This window comes from Lactuca saligna, chromosome 6 (assembly GCF_052625555.1).
Source record: "Lactuca saligna cultivar CGN05327 chromosome 6, ASM5262555v1, whole genome shotgun sequence".
NCBI lineage: Eukaryota > Viridiplantae > Streptophyta > Magnoliopsida > Asterales > Asteraceae > Lactuca > Lactuca saligna.
This window is the reverse complement of record NC_136422.1, coordinates 181,481,186-181,504,234: the sequence shown is the minus strand read 5'-3', so window position 1 is coordinate 181,504,234 and position 23,049 is coordinate 181,481,186. Positions and strand designations below refer to the sequence as shown.

Sequence of the window (23,049 nt, the reverse complement as noted above, 5' to 3'; positions counted from 1 at the left end):
ATAACATAACAGAACATAGAACAACCATGCATATCGGGTCTACTGTGTGACTGGTCCTCCGTGTCAAGCCTTCAGTCCACCGGGTCCATCCTCTGAGTCTTGTCATGTCCTTCGAGTCTGCAGTGTGGTTGGTCCGCCCGCACCGGGCCTTCAACTCACCTGGTCCACTCTCTGAGTCTATAGTATGACTGGTCCGCCTGCATCGGGCCTTCAGTCGGCCTGGTCCACTCTCCGAGCCTCGACACGTCTGGTTCGCCCTCATGGGCCTACAGCCTATCCGGACCGCTCGCTGGGCCTTCGGAACAACCGGTTCGCCCTGGGTATCTTGGCCTACAGCACAAAGCAGGACCCACCTCAACCCAACTTCATTCTAAACAATCATGTGCACATAACATACAATCATATAACAGTTCATAGTCAACAAGTCGATCGAGCAGATCACATAACATATCATTACCCTAACCAGCATACCGACCTAACCGATCACTAGCATAACATCACCCTACATATCAGGAAACCGACCTTAACCAGGTCTTAATCCATTAAGACCTATATATCTCACACATGGAACAACTACAGCCCTTGGGACCTCATTTTTCTCACTCAAGACCTCTCCAAAGGTCTGAAAGGATAAATAATCTCGGCCAACACAAAGCATGAATCAAGATGAGAACTTTGGGACAAGAAAGATGCTAAAAACTTCACAACACTTAGATCTATGCAAAATAATTGGCAAGCAAGAAGCTTTATACCTCAAACAAGATCCAAAGGATGATATCTCTTCAGATTTACAAGCTCCAATCGTTCCTCTTCTTCTTTGACAACTTCTCCTTTCTCCTTCTAGTCTTTCTTTTGCCAAAATGAGCTTTCCAAGGTCAAACCCACCCAATAATGGAGGGAATACGGGCTTCTAGGGTTTCTGAGGTTAAGGAGGAGCTTATGGAGGCTAGGGTATGAACCAACATGTTCCTTATATAGTGGCTGACCCTAAATTAGGGTTTGGGGTTTCTGAGAGTACGCTGGGTGTACCTCTAGTACGCTGGGCGTACTCACCCGGCCACCCCGCACACTTCTCGCCATTACGTTGGGCGTACATCCAGCTTATGCTGGGCGTACCCAACCAAACTTCAAAATACATGCATGCCATGCATGCATGGGACCTTTTCCACTTATTCCACAAAGAGCTATAAATAATAATCATCTTCCGAACACCGCAACTCCTCTACTCTAAACCCGCTCCCAAATAACTTTACATTCATGCGAGGGTGACGAGAAGCCCAATGCTTCTAACAACATACACCAGCCCGAAACCTTCTCGGATGAAACCCATTTCCCGTAAAAGGACCAGAATTACCCTTCCTCTTAAATCTTAGGGACTCATAATTAAACACTTTAAGAATGGGGTGTTACAGTCGTATTCCCATTGTGAAGGTTTGTTGGAATGCTAAATGAGGACCCGAATTCACTTGGAAACGCGAGGATCAAATGAAACAAAAATACCCATATCTCTTCCCAATTTCTTGAAGTACCAGGCAAAACGCTAATTTCGGGACGAAATTCCTTCTAACGGGGGGATGATGTGACAATCGTCAATTTTGATCAAGTTAAAGTCAACCGGTCAAACCGATCAAATCATCTAACATGTGTATATTAGGGCTTACACTACGCACTATTGTGCAACTCACTATTTTAATAAGAAGATATCACTTGGAAAGTTCATTCATTCAGAAATTTCAAACCCTAATCAGGGTTAGTGATGAAACTATTCGATAAAACATCATTTCATATCCCTCCGGGGCATAATACCATCATAACTAAGCTAAACGGGGTGTACGAACCTTGCGTTGAAAAGCTAAACACCCATAAAAGGTCACAAACAAAGTCTTTCTCAACCTCTCCCAAATCTCCCCAAGTATGTGAAATATCTCCTACATCTCCCCAAGTATGTGAAATCTTTCTAAGTATGTTAAATCTCTCTTTATGTGAGAAGTCTCCCCAAGTATGTGAAATCTCTCCCAAATCTCTCCAAGTATGTGAAATTTCTCCCAAATCTCCCCAAGTATGTAAAATCTCTCCCAAATCTCTCTAAGTATGTGAAATCTCCCCAAGTATGTGAAATCTTTCCCAAATCTCTCTAAGTATGTGAAATCTCTCCCAAATCTCTCCAAGAATGTCAAATCTCTCCAAGTATGTCAAATCTCTCTCAAAATCTCTCTCTCAACTTCTTATAATCACTTGGGGGATCCCGACCCTTAAATTAGTTGAAAACCGCTCGAAAACGGAAGTCTACGCGAAAAACAGCCTTAAGGAGCCAAGCCTTCCTAAGGAGCCAAAGCCTCCTAAAGAACCGAAACCTCCTGCCGGAACCGAACCTCGCATCAGCCGAAACCCTGGGAACCGAACCGAGCTTGTCAAAGCCGATCATATCAGAACCGAACCTCGCCTTTGCTTCCTTGTTTCCGAGTTCGGTTCCTCGCCTACGAATTCACCCAACCAGTCCTCGCTCTCGGTTCTCACCTCCCAGTCGAACCTCTCTCTCGGTTCCTTTCCGATGACCGAGCCCTCCCCTCGGCTCCATCCTACTTTCGGTTCTAATCATAAGGGACCTAACCTCCGGTCCTGATCTCGGATTTTCGCATATTTTCCTAGTTTTTGACCATTTTCACGTTTTAATCCCGTTTTTCGTGATTCTAACGCAGGATTTTCACCCAAACTCGTATTTTAACATAATAAACCCTAAATATTCATATTTTAATTATATTTTAGGGAAAATCCTTGCCTAAGAATAAAATTTTGTAGGTAAGATTTATGGGTGGAGTGTTGACTTTACCTTAGTGTGTAACACAAGCAACCTCCCCCATACCTTTATGGTATAACCCTCAGTCAATATTCCCTCTACCTAGTCAACTATTTGTCCTTTGATACCCCTACTCCAGCTGTAAAGGTTCACCAAAGGCTGAAAATCTACTCTCTCCTTTCATTTCACTCACTTTTCACCAAAGAGCAAACACTTTTCCATCTCACTCTCCTCTCCAAATTCTTGAATTCTCCAGGAGTTCTAAGGCTTCTCGTACACCTTGTTAAGTAAATCTCTTCCCACACTTGATTTCCTTACACTCCTTCACACAAATCATGAGTTCCTTACACAAATATCGTCATATTTGTTGTTAGATCATCGAATCTTCAAGCATCATTTAAGTGTTCTTGAGTTGAACACTTCTTTTCTTCACCATCCATCTTCTGAAATCACTCAAGGTGAGTTCATACCCCCAAATGTTCCTATTTTCTTCAAGTTTTAGGGGGAGAATACAAGTTAAATCACCAACAACATAACTAAACACAAACAACAGCTTTCAACAGAAAACTTAATGTTCATTCACAAATTTTTTTAAGCATCTTAAACTTGTTAGGTTTCAAAAATGTGTTAGGTGAAAATATTTAAGGTTTATACCTTTAAAATGACTACTTGCACATGTCCATACAATTTTTCTACAATTTATGGTGATTTTTACAAAACTGCCTATCATTGTAGCTATGAATTCAGACCAGTCTGTGAATATGGACACTTTCACACAAGTTAGAGACATCTAAAAATCATAAGAAAAATTTTGAACAAACTAGACACATTTTCTAAACTCTCAGAGTTTACAGATTAAATTTTTGACTTCGTATGATTTTTCTGTGATTTTTCAAAAACAGTGCAGAAATGTTAAAAACAAGTTAACAGCTTACAACTTTCATCACACTTTGTAACGTGTTGAGCAAAGTGTTAATCTTTGATGATTTCATATTTTACCTGTGTTTTCCGTTGTAGTATAATTATATAAAAGAAAATACTCACTGATTGGTAGAGTCCTTTGTCATTACAAATAATACACGATAAGGCATGATAAACATAGTTTTGTTTTTACTATACATTCGACTCACATAAAATGGGGTTCATTTGCATTACAAACGTTTTTGGATAAACTATAATAGGTATAGTTTATGTTTGATATACATTACAACCAATTATGTTAAACTATAATAGGTATAGTTTATGTTTCAATTACATTTCAAAATCATTACCAGAGGTTTTCAGTTTAGTTCACGTAAATTTGTTAATAAATAAATTTGTGAGACATTCGCTTCGTGTTACATCCAAAGTAACAAAATCAAAAGTTCTGTAAATTGTAACCAGAGTCTCTTGTAGGGAGAACGTGATAGTTGTGTATAGATATATATTGGGTCTGACAAACCCACACCTGAGCTGCATGCAACAGCTAGACCGGCAGGTCTGGGGTGATAAGTGTCATTCAACTTGCGACGCCTGAAGAACGTCGTATTACGAGGCCGTCTAAGTCACAGTATAGTTATAATAACTCACATGGGGTATTAACAAAACATAAGATTTACGGGTTTTACTTCTAAATTTAATGAGTTTATGTCGATTCAAACTTGTATAAATTTCTTTAAGTGTGGTAAAATACTTGTACACTTCAGTCTTGACTTTTAAGACTACAATGCACTACAAAAGGAAAATATTATATTTTTCTCGAACAAACATCACTTTTACAAGAAGAGGATTTTAGTATCACTTTCAAAAACTTATGAACTCACCAACTTAATTGTTGACACTCTTTCAAAACTACTTGTATCTCAGGGAATAAATAAACAGGTAATCGGCCGCTTTTAAGGATGGAACGCTAAGGCGTCAAATGTTTCATTTTTTTTGTCAACATAATGTAATTGATTTGGAAACATGTAAACATATACTATGATGTAACCTTTTCAATTATATTTATGTTGGTTGTCTATACTTTGAACATTATTATAATTGTTGATATAATACTATACATGAAGTCCTCAACCCCCGGACGTTTCCACCATCCTTGGTTTGGTGGTGTGACATGTACTTTCCTCAGTTGTTACACCAAGCACACAAATTATCCAAACCACATGGACCATTCATGTAATTTACTATTTAGGATAATTTATACGCTTGGTCCTTAATTTATTTTTTTAACTCGGAAGGTTTCCACAGTTTGTTTTTGTTGCGTGCTTGGTCCTTGTCTTACTTAAAAAGACTATTTTGCCCTTGAGTTTTTACTTTATTTAAATAAAGTGGAGTAAGTAATGTAAGGTAAGGTGAAGTGGAAGTCAGGTTGGGAGTGTCTTTATTTAAGTACAATTTAAAAAAACTAAAGGGCAAAATAAGCTTTTTAGGTAAGACAGAGACCAAGCGCGCAACAAAAACAAACAATATGGACCTACGAGTTAAAAAAATAAATTAAGGACCAAACGTGCAAATTACCGCAACCCATAGGGACCGTTCATCTAATTTACTCTACTATTTATTTATTTATAAAATTCAAGGAAAGTGAATTAAAAATTAACATAGGTAAAATACATAAGTTAGGGATAAATTGTTAATTTAAACTAAAAGCTAGTATTTGACCAAAGTTGACTTGGCTAGTTCTTGTAAGGACCATTTGTTAAGATCCATGCTAAGGAGGGACTGGATATGAAATATTATGGCAAAAAAAAAAAATAGTTGGATGTATTTTAGACGTGACTTGAAAGTTGTAGGGAGTAAATAGTATATATTTTAAAAACTAGTCATTAAGCTCCACCTCTCTTTTCCGTTTGACCTTAAAATCGACTTGGAGAAGATGAGAAGGAAGCTTGGATGATTTTGAGAGAATAGAGATGGAATCAAAGAGCATTTGAGGTAGAGAAGCTAATGCTGCACTAGGAAGACCTTAGAAGGAACAAATCAATCTTCTCCTCTTCATATTTTTCACCTAGTTCGATCTAAGGTTTGGGTTAAAATCTCATATCCAAAAAGTCATAACACGATTGTTTAGTTGTTATTTCTAGTGAGTTTTGACTTATAGATCAGAAGTATAATCTCCTATTGCTCATTCATTACTTAATATTTGAGTTATAATGAATTTGGGAATCATCAAGCTCCATTAATAGTAGATTTCGGATTCTAAGGTGTATATATGAATTCGATATTAATTTGAAGCTTAAATGACATTTTGTAACTTACTTGAAGCTAAGGAATGCATCCATTGAGTTTCAATTATGGATTGATCTATAGCTTTAAGAGTTTGAAAACATGTTTAAAAATTACAAGGGTTGATTTATCAACTCAAAGTAAAGATCAAGCGGTGATGATTTTAGTTAACAATCTATGATAAGAAATGCAAGCTTCTATGACTTGTATTGAAGCTAAATGGATTTTGTTTATTCAACATTAGGTGTAAGTCCAATATATTACATGAATGTATTTAAAATAATTAAATATATATATATAAACATTTGAGAATTTTGAATTTATAAAAAAAATGAAAAAAATATTGAATTACTAAAATTAAAGTGCTTTTTTTTTCTTTTAAATTTAAACAAATCATTTAGATAAAATAATGAAATCAAATTAATCACATTTTATTTTAAAATATTGAAATTATAAGGAAAGTCCATTAATGAAATTGATATGCATTTATTATTAAATTTAAATACTATATGGAATTTAATAAAATAGGAAAACCACAAAATTACATCTACTATAATAAATGAAGATCAATTTTGTCACATGTCAATCTCATAAGTTTTGACATTTTTCATTTTTTGATAATAAATTGCAATTAATATGTTTTTCATTCCTTATTTTAAAATTTTATTTTAAAAAATATTTATTGTTTTCATTTTGATATTTAATCTTTATTTAATCAATCCTTAGATGGGTTTTACACCTAGTATGGAATAAAAATTAATTCAAAATAACCACAAAATAACATGTGGCAAAATAAATAAAAATATGACAAGTGGAAAAAAATAAAAACCTTCATTTATTAGAGAACTAGGTTATAACCCGTGAGAACCACGGTTTGAATTTTTTTATTATATAGATTAAAAAATATTAGATGTTAACAAAATAAAAAGCAATGTATTTCATATTGAAAATATTTATCTAAAATTAATAACTTTAATCATTATCTGCTATTTATTCTGGATAAAACAACATATAACTTACCGCATTTCGTAAAAACAAATCAACCTTTGACAATGATTGACATTGACTTTTATTTATGATAATAGCAAAACAAACAACCATAAGAAATTTTGACGGCTAAAAATTTTAAAGACAATCTTCAAATAAAAATTTGATGTCGTTATTGCTTCCAGTATGACGATTGATATTATTCTCCACGTTGTTTATAGAATCTGCAAAAGGACTACTTACTTAAACAAAAAGAAGATAAGATTAAAGTGTATTATTTTGAGAATTTTTTTTAAGGAAGTGTTCAATTGAACTAAATAGCTTATATGTTGGTAATGAAATTTTAATGAAATAAAATAATGAACGTTAAATAAAAAACTACATTTTGAAATATATGATTCATATTAATATTATAATTTATAAATAATATGTTATAAAGTGATTGTGATTGTTTATTTCAACTAAGGAGTTTGTATTTATTATAAATTAAATATAACGATTGTTTTTGTAGCATGTAAAAGTACATATTTACATTTATAAATATGTATTTAGGATAATTTTTGTGTTTTTATTTTACAATACAAAGTATATTTTGTTACAATTGATATTATTTTTGCCCATGTAATAATTTTAAAAAATACCAAACATTGTATACATTGTATCTACTGTTAATGAACTTGTGTATCATACAAATTTTGTACATTAATATTCATTTTTACAAAATGTTTTTGTTAAATGAATGTTATAAACCTATCTATGATTAAAAAATACAATATATAATTTTTAAACATGATTTAAAGAAAAATAAGAGAACGAAATCAGTTGGTATTATTTTAAAGTATGGGGACTAAATTAAAATTTTATCTTATTGTTGAAAATAATCACATATCAGAACATGGAATAGAGATAGAATAGAGAAAAAGGGGAAATACCTTCACAATCCACACGATGGAAGTTCTTGTGCAGCTTTGGAAGAAAAATGGTCAAATGAGGTTCGATTTGCTGCGATTTCAAAAAGAAAGTGAGGATTTTCTGGCTAATATTGAACCGACTATGCGATTTTAATTGGTAAGTAATTAGGGCTTTTTTAGGAAGCTGCAAATTGTTTGCAATCAGGTCGAATACTTTCTACCGGTTCAATCTTCGTATATAACATTTGATTGTAGTGAATAGACAAATCCTGAATTTATCTCTATATATCCTGAAAAAAATTTAGTTCCAGCTAGTGTAAATGAATTTTCGGATTTGAGATTTCCCGCTTGGTTTAATTAAATCACGATTCAAATAAATGATTATAATTTGTTGCTTAACCACTTACACTATCAATCTCAAATACTTTGAATGTAAGGTTGGGCAAGCAAATTGATTTTGAATATGATTAGGTTTATATATCAAACACACCAAAAAAATGTAACTTTTTTATGGGTTTTTTTTTTTTTTTTTTTTTTTTTTTTTTTCACAAAACACTAACAAAACATATCAAGAAGAAAACATATAGTAATTTGGTAGAAAACATATCAAGAAGATATACTACACACATTTAAAGTTACATTTATTTCAAGCAATCGAAATTGACACTCATCCTCCTGTCTCATTGTTTAAGAAAGATGCAAATTACACAATAATAATCCATAACTGCAAATGATCAGTTTTTTATTAGGATGTCTGAGAAATCAATCTTGAAAGAAGTACCACTTATTGTTCATTGACTTTTAACAATTTACTTTCCAAGATCTAATAAAATGCTCTTATTTTTTAAAATATTATAAATTAGCAACTTACTTTTGTTTTATACACTTACAAAGTAAAATGTTATGTAGACTTAAAGTTAGAAAGTACAATGCGTTTTAATGCATCTACCATCCAATGGTGTAAAAATGCATCAAATATCAATGTGTCTATATGTATAAAAAAGTTATAGGAATGGTCTCTCAAAAAATGAACAAAAATAGTTCTTTAATTAAAGGTTTAAAGCAAATGTATAATTTTTTCCCACAAATTATACAAAAAATAAAGAATTTTAGGTTCTTATTGTTTGATTTTATGTCATCAATTGTTAACCATTATGTTGTTTTTTTTAAAAAGACTGTTATACCCCTGCAACATCCTATTTCACTTCCATCCAACCGTGGTGAATTCAAATGTACAATCTTTTAATCTTTGTATGCATTTACCAATGTTCTGCATTTTTTTTTTTTTTGCAAGGCCAAACCAGATGAATTTACCAATTCATCCCAATAAAACGTATTTTAAATGTGTGTGTAATCTGTGTATCTATATTTGTGTGTGTGTTTTAACTATGTGAGTTTACCTTTCCTTTACCACATACTTGTTGAGAGGAGGGTACATCAGAATCGTAACAGGAGGAGAAGAAAAAAGAAATAAAGTAAATAACATAATGTAGATCACATCCCATAAAGATAAATCACTGAACAATTATATGTTTATACTAACCTGATGTGAATGCAAAGGGTAGTTTGCAGAGATTCAGAAGAATTATCGATTGAAAGCTTTGAAGATGCCAATGAAGAAAACAATTTTAGGGGATTGATATTTATAAGTCTACTGAAAAGGTAAACATATATAATCCAAATCGAAATTTAAATATTAAAAATCTACATAATTAATCATCCTTATGATTGAATTCCTATTATGTTGGAGATAAATTTGTTATAAGATAAGGTAAATGAAATATCAATACCTGATTTTGGGGGATATCGTATCTCTATTCTTATTGTATTTACAAAATTAAAACGAAATTTTAATGTTTTTAAGGGAAGTAAATAATGAAGTATTTAAACTGATTTGTTGATTAATAGGAGCTGACGATATTGACTTTTGAAGCAAGGAATGGGCGGGAAAAACAAGCAAAACGTAGCTGTGGTAGTGACATGTGGCAAGAAGATAGATTATAAGAGTGACACGTGGCGGTTTAGGGACTCTTTTATTAAGAATAAATATGTTGGGTCATCACACATGATCCTCACATCCATTTATAATAATATTTTTGAATGGTTTGGAACTTTATAGAAACATTATTTGAATCAATTATAAGTATACAAAGAACAAAAAACATGTCGAAAATGTTTGTTTGCAAGTAAACTTTAATATTTTCAACGTGTTTGTTGTATGTCTTTCCTAATGTGACTTAACTTCTCACTTAAGTCTCTTTTTTTTCGCGCAAGTCTCTTCTTCTTTTTGTGATCGCCGTTTAAAATAACTAATTTGAATTTAATAACATAAAGTTTCGCTTAAATCGTGTAACATCTCAAACCAACCTCCAAAAATGTTATGTACAATCAATATTCTAAACTTCACTTAAATCGAGTAACATCTCAGACCAACCTCCAAAATGTTATATACAATCAATATTCTAAACTTCACTTTGTTTCGTTATTTTTATTTCAAGCAAAGATTTATATCAGATCTTGACATTTTGTCTTTTATCTTAATACAAATATTACCAACAAAGGTATCAATCCGTAAAACCTTCATGAAAATATATGTGGTGTTCTTCGTGTTCTACTTCTACATATGGTGGTGGGCCTCGTGGCAGAGTAATAAATCCAAATAAAAATTTGTTTCAAGTACGCCGTATAAGATGTGGCTTAGGTGTATTGTAACTTTAAGCTAAATGAATAAATTAGCCATTGTACGTTGATCAAACACGACTTTAGGTCTCAATAAAAAATGACTGTTTTTTTTTTTTTTTTTTTTTTTTTTTTTAATTTGGAATTTGATTAATTCCCGTTAGAATCTATCAAACAAATTTAATATAAGAGAAATTAAATATAATACATAATATATTCGATAATAAAAAGACTTTTGACTTTGCGAGAAAGAAGAGAAGAGCAAAATTATCACCAAAATAGTATACATTCCAAAAGACGTAATCCCAAATCCTCTTCCAAAATTACGATTTTACAGAAGTGGAATAGTTCTTACCTAAATTACAAGCCTAGTTTGGAATTGATTCTCAAGGAATTTGATATAATTGCTTTTAATTTTCAGAAACATAACAACAAAAATATGAACCTCAGGGGAAGAAACTTCAATTTCAATTAATGATTTCAGTCTTACTGCAGAGAAATACGACAAACCGATAAGCACAGAGACCTATATTTTTGTCCGCATCGCTATCGGCATCTTTATCAAACCGCCAATATCTTGAGAAATTCGTCGAACGTTACACCGTCGGCAGCACCACCGTCTATTCCGCCCAATCCAAGCATCGCTTTGATTTCATCGTCATTAACATCAAATCCAGCCGAACTGAGATAACTCGAAAGATCTCCATACCCTACCTTTCCGTCACCGTCTCTGTCCATAGACTTGAATACATCCGCCATCACGCCGCCTCTACCACTGTTATCACTTCTCAATACTTTCTCGAACTCATCGTACTCAACGTAACCGTCCTTGTTCGAATCGGCCACCGTCATCATGGTGGCGATGACCTCGTCGTCGGCGTCTGCATAAGATGTTTTCAGATCTTCACGGCTGATCTTTCCGTCATGATCGGTGTCGAGCACCTCAAATGCAGAGCGTAGGTTGGAGATATTCCTCGCCGGCCAAAGGGAAGTTCCGGTTGGACACATAGTAGCGTTATTTTTGTGTATGAAAATAAAGAGAGAGGGTTTAGTTTTTATGGTTTAAAACACAAATGCTGAATGAGTTTTCTTTCCTAAGAAATGGAGATTCTTTGTATTTATAGGCGGGATCGCGTCGTTTTGCTTAGTAATTGCTTTTCTCTTTAACAAACGAGATTTTTTTATTTACTAGTTCTTATATTAATAGTTACTTTGCGTATTTTATTATTTAATAATAATAATAATAATAATAATAATAATAACTTAATGATATGACGATTTGATGAAAATCGTATAAAAAGTAATGAACGTTGTTTAGAACTTAATTCTACTTACTTTTGTTATTCAAAACTAAAGAAAACAATAGAAAAGAAGCATTTATTTTATAAAAAAAATAAAAGTCAAATGAAACAATGGTGCGTATTATTATGTGGCTTGAGGCCCACGTCCATTTCCTACGACCGACTTCGTCTTGGATATTGGAAAAAAAATATCATTTTTGTGTACAGAACCTCCCATTATATTGCAAAAATATTATATTTAAATGTTGATTAATGTTGATGTATCGAAATTGATGTTACATTACTATATACATTGAAACGTAAATTTGTTATTATCCTCTAACCTGGATATAAAAATTAACTAACATGTAATATGTAATTTTTTTTTTAAATCATAAGAAACTTTATACCGATATATTAGATATGGTTTTTGAAACTTGAAACTTTTACGATGTAAATTTAAAGTATCACTTTTATTTCTGCAACTATTAATAATATATAAAATCTTATTATAAGTAAAGTAACAATCACTTATACACCAGTTTATATTTATATGTTTAATATAATAATTTATTAATAAAAAGTATATTAATGATATCATTTTAAACTACGATCGACGTTTAATATTTTTTTAAACCTAAGCCTATGATTTTTTTTTTTTTTTTTTTTTTAAGTTTAAACGTGCGTAATACGAAAGAATAGAATGGAAACGTATGTGATGACGTATGAAAAGAGTGTTGAATGATTTTATTTTTTAAAGATGGTCAGCAAAAGTTTGACCATTTTCTTCCATGTACATAGAGAAAACGAGCCTCCACCGCCGAATCAGACCGCTTACGTGTTCTCTCTACTGGCAGCAAAATTATCATACTTTACGCGTGGCAGGCAACCGGTGGACTTGAAACCTCTTGATTTTTCATGGCTGTGGAGTGTTGATACACTCCCTAGGCCCATATAAACGCAACTTCAGTTTTGCCAGATTCCCTGTAATTTTTTTTTTTATTGCACATTTGTTATAGTATTTTTTTTTAATTAATTAATTTTAAAAACTAAACATCTCAAACATATTTTTTCTTAAACTTTAATTTCATTAACTTCAAAAATTAAAATAATACACATGTAAACTTAAAAAACATAAGACACTTGAAATTTATCATAAAATAATATAAATGCTAGAAAAAAAATAGGAGAAGAGGTTTCAAACTTGGAAACTCCTCCCCCTCTTTCTAATTAACCAAAACTTTAGCTAATTAAGCTAGACCCAAACTTGTTTATGTTTTAGAAAACTAATTAACAAATGAAATTGAAAAATGTGATAGTAAATTTAGAATAAAACTAAGAACGTACAATGGAAATCAGTTCCCAAAGTAAAAGCATGTATTTTTTTTTGTCGTTTATTTTATGATACCTTTACCATAGAAGCGTTAGAATTTAGTTTGGCCGATATCTTATTTCTGCATTTTCGAATAATTGGTATGGCGTTGTTGCCTAAATTATAAGCTAACTTTGGAACTGATTCTCATACAAATTGATATAATAGCTTTCAATCGTTATGAACTAAAAAAACAACAAAAAGTTGAAAAAAAAAATCAATTTCAATTGATGATTTCAGCTTTACCACATTAAAATTCGATTAGTTTCAATTTGATTTACAAAGAAAATAGGCACCATCGACATCTTTATCAATAGAATTTATCAAACCGCCAATATCTTGAGAAATTCATCGAACGTTACACCGTCGGCACCACCGTCTATTCCGCCCAATCCAAGCATCGCTTTGATTTCATCGTCATTAACCTCAAATCCCGCCGAACTGAGATAACTCGTAAGATCTCCATTCCCTACCTTTCCGTCGCCGTCTCTGTCCATAGACTTAAACACATCCGCCATCACGCCGCCGTTGCCGCTGTAATCACTTCTCAACACTTTCTCGAACTCATCATACTCAACGTAACCGTCCTTGTTATAATCGGCCACCGTCATCATCGTGGCGATGACCTCGTCGTCGGCGTCTGCATAAGATGTTTTCAGATCTTCACGGCTAATCTTTCCGTCATGATCGGTGTCGAGGACCTCAAATGCAGAGCGTAGGTCGGAGATATTCCTCGCCGGCCATAGGGATAGGGAAGTTCCGGTTGGACACATAGTAATAGTAGCGTTGATTTTGTTTGTGGAAATAAAAAGGGTTTTAGGATTTAAGACACAGCGGCGCTCAATGACTTTTTTTCTCCGGAAGAAACGGAGATTCGTTAGGTTTTATAGGCGGGATTACGGCTTTTCAAGGGGTCGGATACCTGGCTGTCCAAAAAAGAATTGCTTTTATATAGAGCATTTCGTAAGTTCTTATAAAGTTTTTGCTTTATTTTTGCCATTTAATTAGTATTTTATAAGATTAATATTATTTGAATGAAATATCTCTATTTTAATTTATTCATTAGAACGCTTTGTATACGAATACATTATTTTACTTTTTAATTTAGATCTTGTATTACAACAAGACTTGAAAATCTAACTTTTAGTCCATGAACATATATTCGTCATCAATATTTGATACCGATAGACCAACATTTTTTGGCTACACTTCAAAAAATTTAGTATTTGAAAATAAGAAAATCTTTAAAACCGTCTTTATATTTTAACTTTATATTCAGTTATATCGTAATAATGTTTTTAGCAATTAATCCTAAAAAAATTATAATTGTTTATACATTTGGGATTTTACTCGGTAAACAAATCACCAATGAGTGATAAAATATAAGAGTTTTTTTATAAATACGGTCAAAATCGAAAGATATTTAAAAAAACTTATGTATTTTTATTTAATATTATTTTATTATCTTAATATATTTTTTTGTATGAAAAATTATATTATGTTAATTTATTATTATGATATTATCTTTATGTGCCAAAGAATCTTCATTTTCAAAAATAAATGTATTTGTATTTTTTTTGTGGAAGTCTTTTTTTTTCTCTTCAAAATTAGTGTTTTTATAATTTTCGACAAAGTATGTATTTTTTTGACAATGTTTTTTACTTTTTTTTAAGATAAATTTTTTATAACTTTTAGAATATTATTATTTTTAATTTATCGAGAATATAAGTAAGATAATATCACCTGTCAATCAAAATTATGATTCTATCTAAAATTATGAGCCATAATTTCCACGAGTTTAAACATAATTACTATAATAAAAGCAAGATTAAATAAACTTTTAAATTTTGATCATATTTATGAAAAAATCCTTATTTTCTTTAAGAGAAATTAAATTGCCTCTTACCTTTTATTCCTACAATTATTCCTACCCACTAAAATTATGATAAATCACCATTCAATTTAATTGTATTTGATATATTCCTAATATAGTCTTAATAATTTAGTTTAAAAAATATGGAAAGATGATACTTGTCATAATTTTATTGGGTAGGAACATTTGTAGGTATAAAAAGTAGGAATCAATTTAATTTCTCTTTCTTTTATAATCAGTTGGTGACTTGTTGACCGAGATAACATCCTAAATGTGTAAACAATTGTATGCTTGTTAGGTTTATTTGCTAAAAGAAAATATTATGAATTAATTGAATATGGTTTCCAAATATAACGAATCTACTAAAGATTTCTCACTGAAATTTGATATATAGATAGAAGTGATCATAAAAAATAAAATTCAAAATAATCAAGTATTTTGTTTTTTTGAAAAAAATTATATCTTTCTTCGAGATGGATGGTTTCCGACATTCCATAATCCATACTAACTTTATGTTCCATTAGAAATATTTTTTCTTAGAAAATATTACATCCCAAAATGAAATTCCAAACATAAAATTTTGGTTTCTCGGAAAAAACAAAACTATTATGAAATTTCAAGAAATGATTAGTTTTTTCTGAAATTTTTAAAAAGTTAAATAAAGATAACAAATGAGAAATAGATATGATACAAGAGATTGAAATATGTCATTTGATTGAAAGAGCTTGAAATATGTCATTTGATTGAAAAATGAATGATATTATACATTTTGAATATTCTAATTTTTTTGGAGGGAAAAGAGGGCAACGCCTCCAGTAAATGCATTAAAAGAAAAAAAGAAAAAAAATACAGTACATGTTAGAATAGGTTAACCAACTAACAAAAAGTCATGCCATTTGTTAGACCCCAAATAGCAACATAAGTGAGAAAATTACACAAAAAATACTAATACTCATAAAGCCCACAAGCCATAAGACCAGATAGCTGAAGATACACCATAACCCGTAAACGATATTAAGCAACATGACCATCATTGTTGATTGGAGGCCAATTGTTAGGCCTTGGGATTTTCCATCTTTTGTACACTTCTTCCATAGGGACTGGCCATTTGAGGGGAACTCCATATAATCGAGCTTTCAAAGTGTTGAAAACTTCAATCGCAAGTTTAGCGTTGGTGATGGTGGTACCATTGTGATGTCGATAGTTCCTCTCTTTCCAGATAAAATAGATCGTGGATGCCATAGCAAGTCTTTCAATGTCTCTTTGGATGTGATTACTTTGAAGGCACAAAATTTGATAGTCGGTTATTTGTTTCAATTTAAAATCGGGGATTTGGATGTTACACATATCACACACCTTAGTCCAAACCTCGCGCAAATACTGGCACTTAAAAAATAAATGGGTCGTCGAATCAGGCACCATCTTACATAAAAAAACATTGGAGGTTCGCTGAGTTTTGCCATATAAGCATTCGTTCCTAAGTCATTAATCTGTTATGTATGGCTAGCCAAAAAATAAAAGCATGGCTTGGTATGTTGAGCTTAAACCAAACCACCTTATACCATGAAACAACTGGGCTAGCTATCCTAATATCCTTCCAAACATGAGTAAGAGAGTACTCAACATTCTTTCCTTCCAAGTCCCACCAATAAACCTCTTCATCTTTGTTGACTTAAAGACTATGGAGACCCTAAAGTTGGAGATTAGGAAAATGAAATCCCCATCCCCAATGCCACCTCGAGTTATGATTACTGCAAAATTGGTTCAAGGTGAGGTCACTAGATAGCCCATGTATATCCCTCTCATATTCCGGTATAATATTAATCAAGGGGCCACCTGAATACCAGTTGTCATACCATAAATTGATATTGGTTCCATCCCCGGGTATTCTCCATATGTGTTTCCAGATCTTATCTCGCAAAGAAAGCATATTAGACCAAGAGAAATCTTCTAGATCCTTGCTTTTAACCTCCCAAAAAGTTTATTGTCTAAGATGGTGGATTTTTACCCAATCAACCCATAAAGAGTCTTTTGCAGTAAAAAGTCTCCAAATCTATCGAGATAAAAGAGCTTCATTCCAAGTCTGCAAATTGCGAATTCCTAATCATCCTTCATCTTTAGGTCTACACACAATTTTCCAAACAATCTTAGCACTGCCTTTCTTCAAGTCGCCACCACTCCATTAGAAACTCTTAAATACTTTTTCAATATATTTAATGGTTGTTTGGGGGAGGAGCATAACCGAGCACCAATAAACTTGGAGGGATTGGAGCACAAAATTAATGAGTTGTAGTCTTCCGGCAAATGATAGAGCTTTATGCTTCCAACTATGAACTTGCGCTTTCACTTTGCTCTACCAATTTGTTGCAGTCCTTGACAAGCATTCTAGTACCAATCAAAGGAATACCGAGATAGAGAACATGGAGCTTTTCTTCCACGAAACCCATTATATTCAAAAATTGGGTTTTTAAAGCATCATTGATCTTTCCATAAAAAATCAAACTTTTCGGAGGACTAGGAATCAAAACCGACACTGACTGGAACTCCTGCAAAGAGTCTTTGACCACCTGGACTGCTTGAATACTCCCATGGCTGAAAATTAATAGATCATCTGCAAAACAAAGATTAGTTAGTTTTTGCTTCCTGCACCTCCAGTGATACTTGTGTTTTGGATTATGTTGTATACACCATTTGATCATAAGGGTAAAACCCTCCATGATTAGCATAAAGAGATAAGGAGACATTGGATCTCCCTGTCTAAGCCCCCTTTTCCCCATGAAATACCCTTTATTATCTCCATTTATGCTAATAGATAAAAAAAAAAGGTCGAAACACACTTCATTATCCATTGAATCATTCTATGAAAGAAGGATGTTATCGGTGATAACTCTACCTGGAATAAAGACTTATTGGTTCACCTTAACCAGATTGTGTAGAGAAGGGGCCATCCTAGTCATGATGATATTTGTAATGCATTTATAGATGAAATTGCAACAAGATATAGGGCGAAAGTCCTTCACAATATTAGGGACTTCCACATTTGGGAGCAGGGCCTAGATCGTATGATTGACAACTTGTAAAAGTTATCCAAAAAGAAAGAGTTCTTTGACGGCTTTGCACACTTCTTTACCCACTATGTCTCATGCCTTTTTAAAGAAAGTAGAAGTGAACCCATAAGGTCCTAGTGCTTTATCATTCCCAATATCAAACATGGCCTGTTTGATTTCCTCATCTTCAATTGGTCTAACCATCCAGTCTTCCTCTTCATTCGTTAAGGTATTGCTGAAAAGATCGTTTGGAGAGACTAAAGGATCAACATCTCTAGCCTTTCCAAGGAAGTTAGAGAAATGAGCAACAACAATATCAGCAACCTTATCAGCCCCATGCACCATACTGTCCCCATTAGTGATGGAGTTAATTTTATTTCTGCTTTGTCTTTCTTTAATGACTTTATGGTAATATTTAGTATTCCTATCTCCTTCTTTAAGCCAATTAAGTGTCTCTTTTTGTCTTAGGATGCATTTTTCTTCACATAAGGCTTTGGTGATTTCTTCCAGGTACACCGCATGCTCAACACTAATCTCTTCATTATCTGGTTCACGATCTAATTTTTCATGGGCTCTTTCAAGCTCAACTCTCAAAGCTTCCACCTTATGTGATGGGTTTCTCATTTGTTGTCCAAGATTACATTGTTGGATTAGTGTCTAAGTCTATAACTATATTTGGTATGTACTTGACCCGATTGGCATGGTCCATTTGGGTTGCATGGCATCATGCATTTGGATAGACTAAAATGAGAGAAATAACACTTAAGGTTAATTAATATATTATAAGATCTAATATATTAATAAGATTATTTAATTAGTATTGATCAAGGATTAATTTGGAATTAATTAAGTTATCAAAAGGAGACTAATTAAATATATGGGTTGATTGTGTAAATCATCCATACTTTTATAGTTGGTTAATGCTCCATGGATTATCAAGTTGGCTTAAAACCCATAGGATGCTCCATGGTGTTTATGTACCCCTGGATCATGGAAATGAAAGTCCATGAAATTACATGGTGTAACCCTAATTGTGACACACTATATAAGCATCTTATTCTTCCCAAAAATCGGTCAAAATGAAGGAATGGAGAGGGATAGCCGATTTCATGAATTGTCTCATTTCTCACAAGTTATTCTAAGTGTATTTGGTGTTGTGTGAATCATTTGAGGTGTCACACTTGGGGCACTAAGCTCTTAAGCTCCATGGAATCAAGCTACATCAAAAGGTATGTCTTTTAACTTGCTTTATTACATATGAATCATTGTTTTATATGCTAGTTAGGATAATGCCTTGGAATGTTCATATTTTCATGTATAATTGTAACATCCGAAAAATACAACCAAATTTAATTTTTTCAAAACAACCCGATTTTCATTAAAATGATTACAAAAAGGTTTTCAATACAAATCATTAGAGTATTCCCAAAATCACATTGCTACAAAATCATGAGGAGCGGTACGATCGCGCCTTCGCCTTGCCACAGTCTCCGGAAGAACCTGAAAAACATTAAACCACAACTGTAAGCTCGAAAGCTTAGTGAGATACCCCCAAAATACCAACCACGTATATGCCCTTCCAGGCTGCGACCTTCCGGTCCAAAACATATAAAACATACATAACATAACAGAACATAGAACAGCCATGCATATCGGGTCTACGGTGTGACTGGTCCACCGTATCGGGCCTTCAGTCCATCGCACCCATCCTCCAGGTCTAGTCATGTCCTTCGAGTCTACAGTGGGGTTAGTCCACCCGCATCGGGCCTTCAACCCACCTGGTCCACTCTCTGAGTCTACAGTGTAACTGGTCCGCCCGCATCGGGCCTTCAGTCGGCCTGGTCCACTCTCCGAGCCTCGGCACGTCTGGTCCGCCCTCGAGGGGCCTACAGCCTATCCGGACCGCTCGCTGGGCCTTCGGAATAACCGGTCCGCCCTGGGTATCTTGGCCTACAGCACAAAGCAGGACCCGCCTAAACCCATCTCCAGTCCAAACAACCATGTACACAAAACATACAATCATATAACAGTCATAGTCAACAAACCGAGCAAGCAGATCACATAGCATATCATTACCCTAACCGGGTTACCGACCTAACCGGTCACTAGCATAGCATCACTCTGTATATCGGGAAACTAACCTTAACAAGGTCTCCTAGCATGTACCATCCTAACTACCAGGATGCAGACACATCAAACGATAACATCATAACCATATCCGAATCTCAATCCAATAAAGGGCCGGCCTTGGTGCCTTAGACCCTGTTGATATAGTGAGGATAACTCACCTCGAAACTGTCGGCTGAAAAGATAAGATCCCGCTGCTCCGAACTCTGACACGAACTCCTCCACTGAACATCAAAACATACAACCCAATAAATACCCTTAATTACCAAAATACCCCTGGAAGACAACTGGTCAACCTTGGACAAGTCAAAGCCAACCCCCGACTGACCCTACTCGCCGAGTCAACCCGATGACTCGCCGAGTCCATATGCTCAGAACTTCCTTCAATCAGTGACCCAACTCGCCGAGTCACCCCAAGACTCGTCGAGTCCAACAACTCTGAGTCCACTCGCACCCAACTCACCGAGTCATCCCTTGACTCACCGATTCATCGACTCAACCAGAAATATTGGGACTTCCTCGACAAGACTCGCCGAGTCCAAATGGACTCGTCGAGTCCAAGGATATCTTCAACCTACTCGCCGAGTTGTTCTTCAAACTCGTCGAGTTCCAGGCCATCTTCAAGCAACTCGTCGAGTCCACCCATGTGACTCGTCGAGTACCACCGGTCTGAATCCATACAGAAGCATCTCAGGCCATGCAATTGATCCAAAACATAGATCCAACCTCCTACAATCCATCCATCACGTAAAGTGGCAAACTTTACGTGAATCTAACGAGATGTAAGCCATATTCACCTTAAAACCAAGGTTTGGGACATGGTAGCTTCATTAACAACACAAGAACATGGGCTTTAATGCTCTTAAGGTCTTCTCCACTCCAGATCTGAGGTAGCAACCTCAGATCCATCCTCCTACATCAAAATGTCACACAACCAAGCACCCCACACAACCCCAAAATGAGAAACTAGGAAGATACAACCCAAGAACGAAAGTATTACCTCCAAAAGATGTCTCAATAGCAACCAAACTCGAATCCAAGCAAAGCCCTTTGATCCAAGCCCCTTCTCCTTCAAGATCTCTTCAAACAACACCTCTCCAAGCTCTAATTTGCTCCACAAATGAACTCTCCACGAACTTAGGGTTTCTGGAACTCAAGGGGGGAATAAGGGAGGCTGTGGAGGGGTATAATGCTCTTTATATAGGGCTCAACCCCGAAAATTAGGGTTTTCTTCATACAGCACCTACTCGCCGAGTCCATCTTTGGACTCGCCGAGTAGGCCACTTGACACGCGACCATAGCCGCGACCTGAGTCGCCGAGTCTATCCATGGACTCGCCGAGTCACCCTCTAAAACTTACACTTTTAGCCCTTCGACTCTACTCTTGCGATTCCGGGATGTTACAATTCTCCCCCACTTAAATTAGGCTTCGTCCTCGAAGCCTACGGCATCTCATCTTCAAAGTACTTCCCACGATGCGCCACCTGACCTTGACCGAACCAAGTCCCTCAAGGTACAATCATAGAACCCAGAAGCTCACCTTCTCTTTCCATACGGTGTCCCCTCCACCTACTCAAACCGGGCTCCAGCTGTACCCTCCGATAACCACACTCAACAACCGAGAATTACCCATGATGCCTTACCACTCCAATTCTCATCCTTCACTTGACTCATATGTCTAATAAGCCACAAACCATCGGATACCCGATCCGAATTCCACTCTATCCATCCCATGTCGACCGAAAGATCCATTCTTCCACTCCGGAGCAACTCACCCGAGTTCTCCACACACATGCCGATCTAGCTCTAGCACCCTCCGGCTTGGATAACCTGATACACAGATGATATCCTCAAACATCCTTCCAGGGTGAACCGCTGATACATACCCAAAACCCTGATCAGAATCTCACTGAGAGTCCAAGACTCTCTCTCTGACTCTACGCCGCGGTATTCCCTCCGCGCCCTTGAACAACATATCAAGTCGAATGAGCTTTATTCTACCGCCGCAACACACTTACTCAAGACCATCGACGGACCACTCCAATCGTAACTCTACACTACCGCTTTCACTTCCGTGAATTCGCGCTCCCTTTTCGGAATTTCATTCCTCCCTCTTTCCTTACCAAGGAAACCACTCATCCGCCCAGTCACCATGATAGGCACTATGGTGCTCATCCCACGCTACATTACCTCTTAAAGCGTACCCGACATCCATGCATCACCACCACTCTGACTCTAATTGCAGGGACTCTCAAGCCCATGCACTACATTTACTACTCAAAATCGCTACCCGGGGCCAGACCTCCCAATGAAATCCCACTGCAACATACGCAACCCATAACCTTGAACCGATCCAACAATACTCGCAGAGTCTTCAGCATGACTGGACCGCCTCCCCCGGCCTTCAGCCATTCTGGACCACTCTCAGGACCTTCAGCCAATCTGACTGGACCGTCCTCCGAGCCTTCGGCCTGACTGGTACGCCTACCGGCCTTCAGTCTACCCGGACCGCTCAACTAACATTCATCATTCCGAACTATCCCTTCGGGAAATCCTCCCGTGCATACCGTTCTAGCCCTCTAGGGGTTCCGAACTCTATCTCCATCATACATACTCGATCTCGGCCCGCTCCCATGCCTTCCACAATCAACTGCTCCTGGTCTGTATCCCGCCCCGCACGCCTGTTACTCACCCATACGAGCCTGCTCTCGACTGATAGAAATATCGCTGAATTTCCCCAAGCATCTAAACAACCTCTCAGACCCAACGATC

General features: G+C 35.2%; 1 protein-coding gene and 1 pseudogene across 1 annotated transcript; both read right to left on the bottom strand.

Moving 5' to 3' along the window:
• Positions 1 to 10,845: 10,845 nt before the first annotated feature.
• LOC145001945 (calcium-binding protein CP1-like) lies at positions 10,846 to 11,682 on the bottom strand. The gene has a single exon (XM_078961273.1). It carries the CDS (start codon positions 11,584 to 11,586, stop codon positions 11,140 to 11,142), a length of 447 nt encoding a protein of 148 aa, XP_078817399.1. The 5' UTR covers positions 11,587 to 11,682; the 3' UTR covers positions 10,846 to 11,139.
• Positions 11,683 to 13,434: 1,752 nt separating this feature from the next.
• Positions 13,435 to 14,166, bottom strand: LOC145003390 (calcium-binding protein CP1 pseudogene; annotated as a pseudogene).
• Positions 14,167 to 23,049: the final 8,883 nt, after the last annotated feature.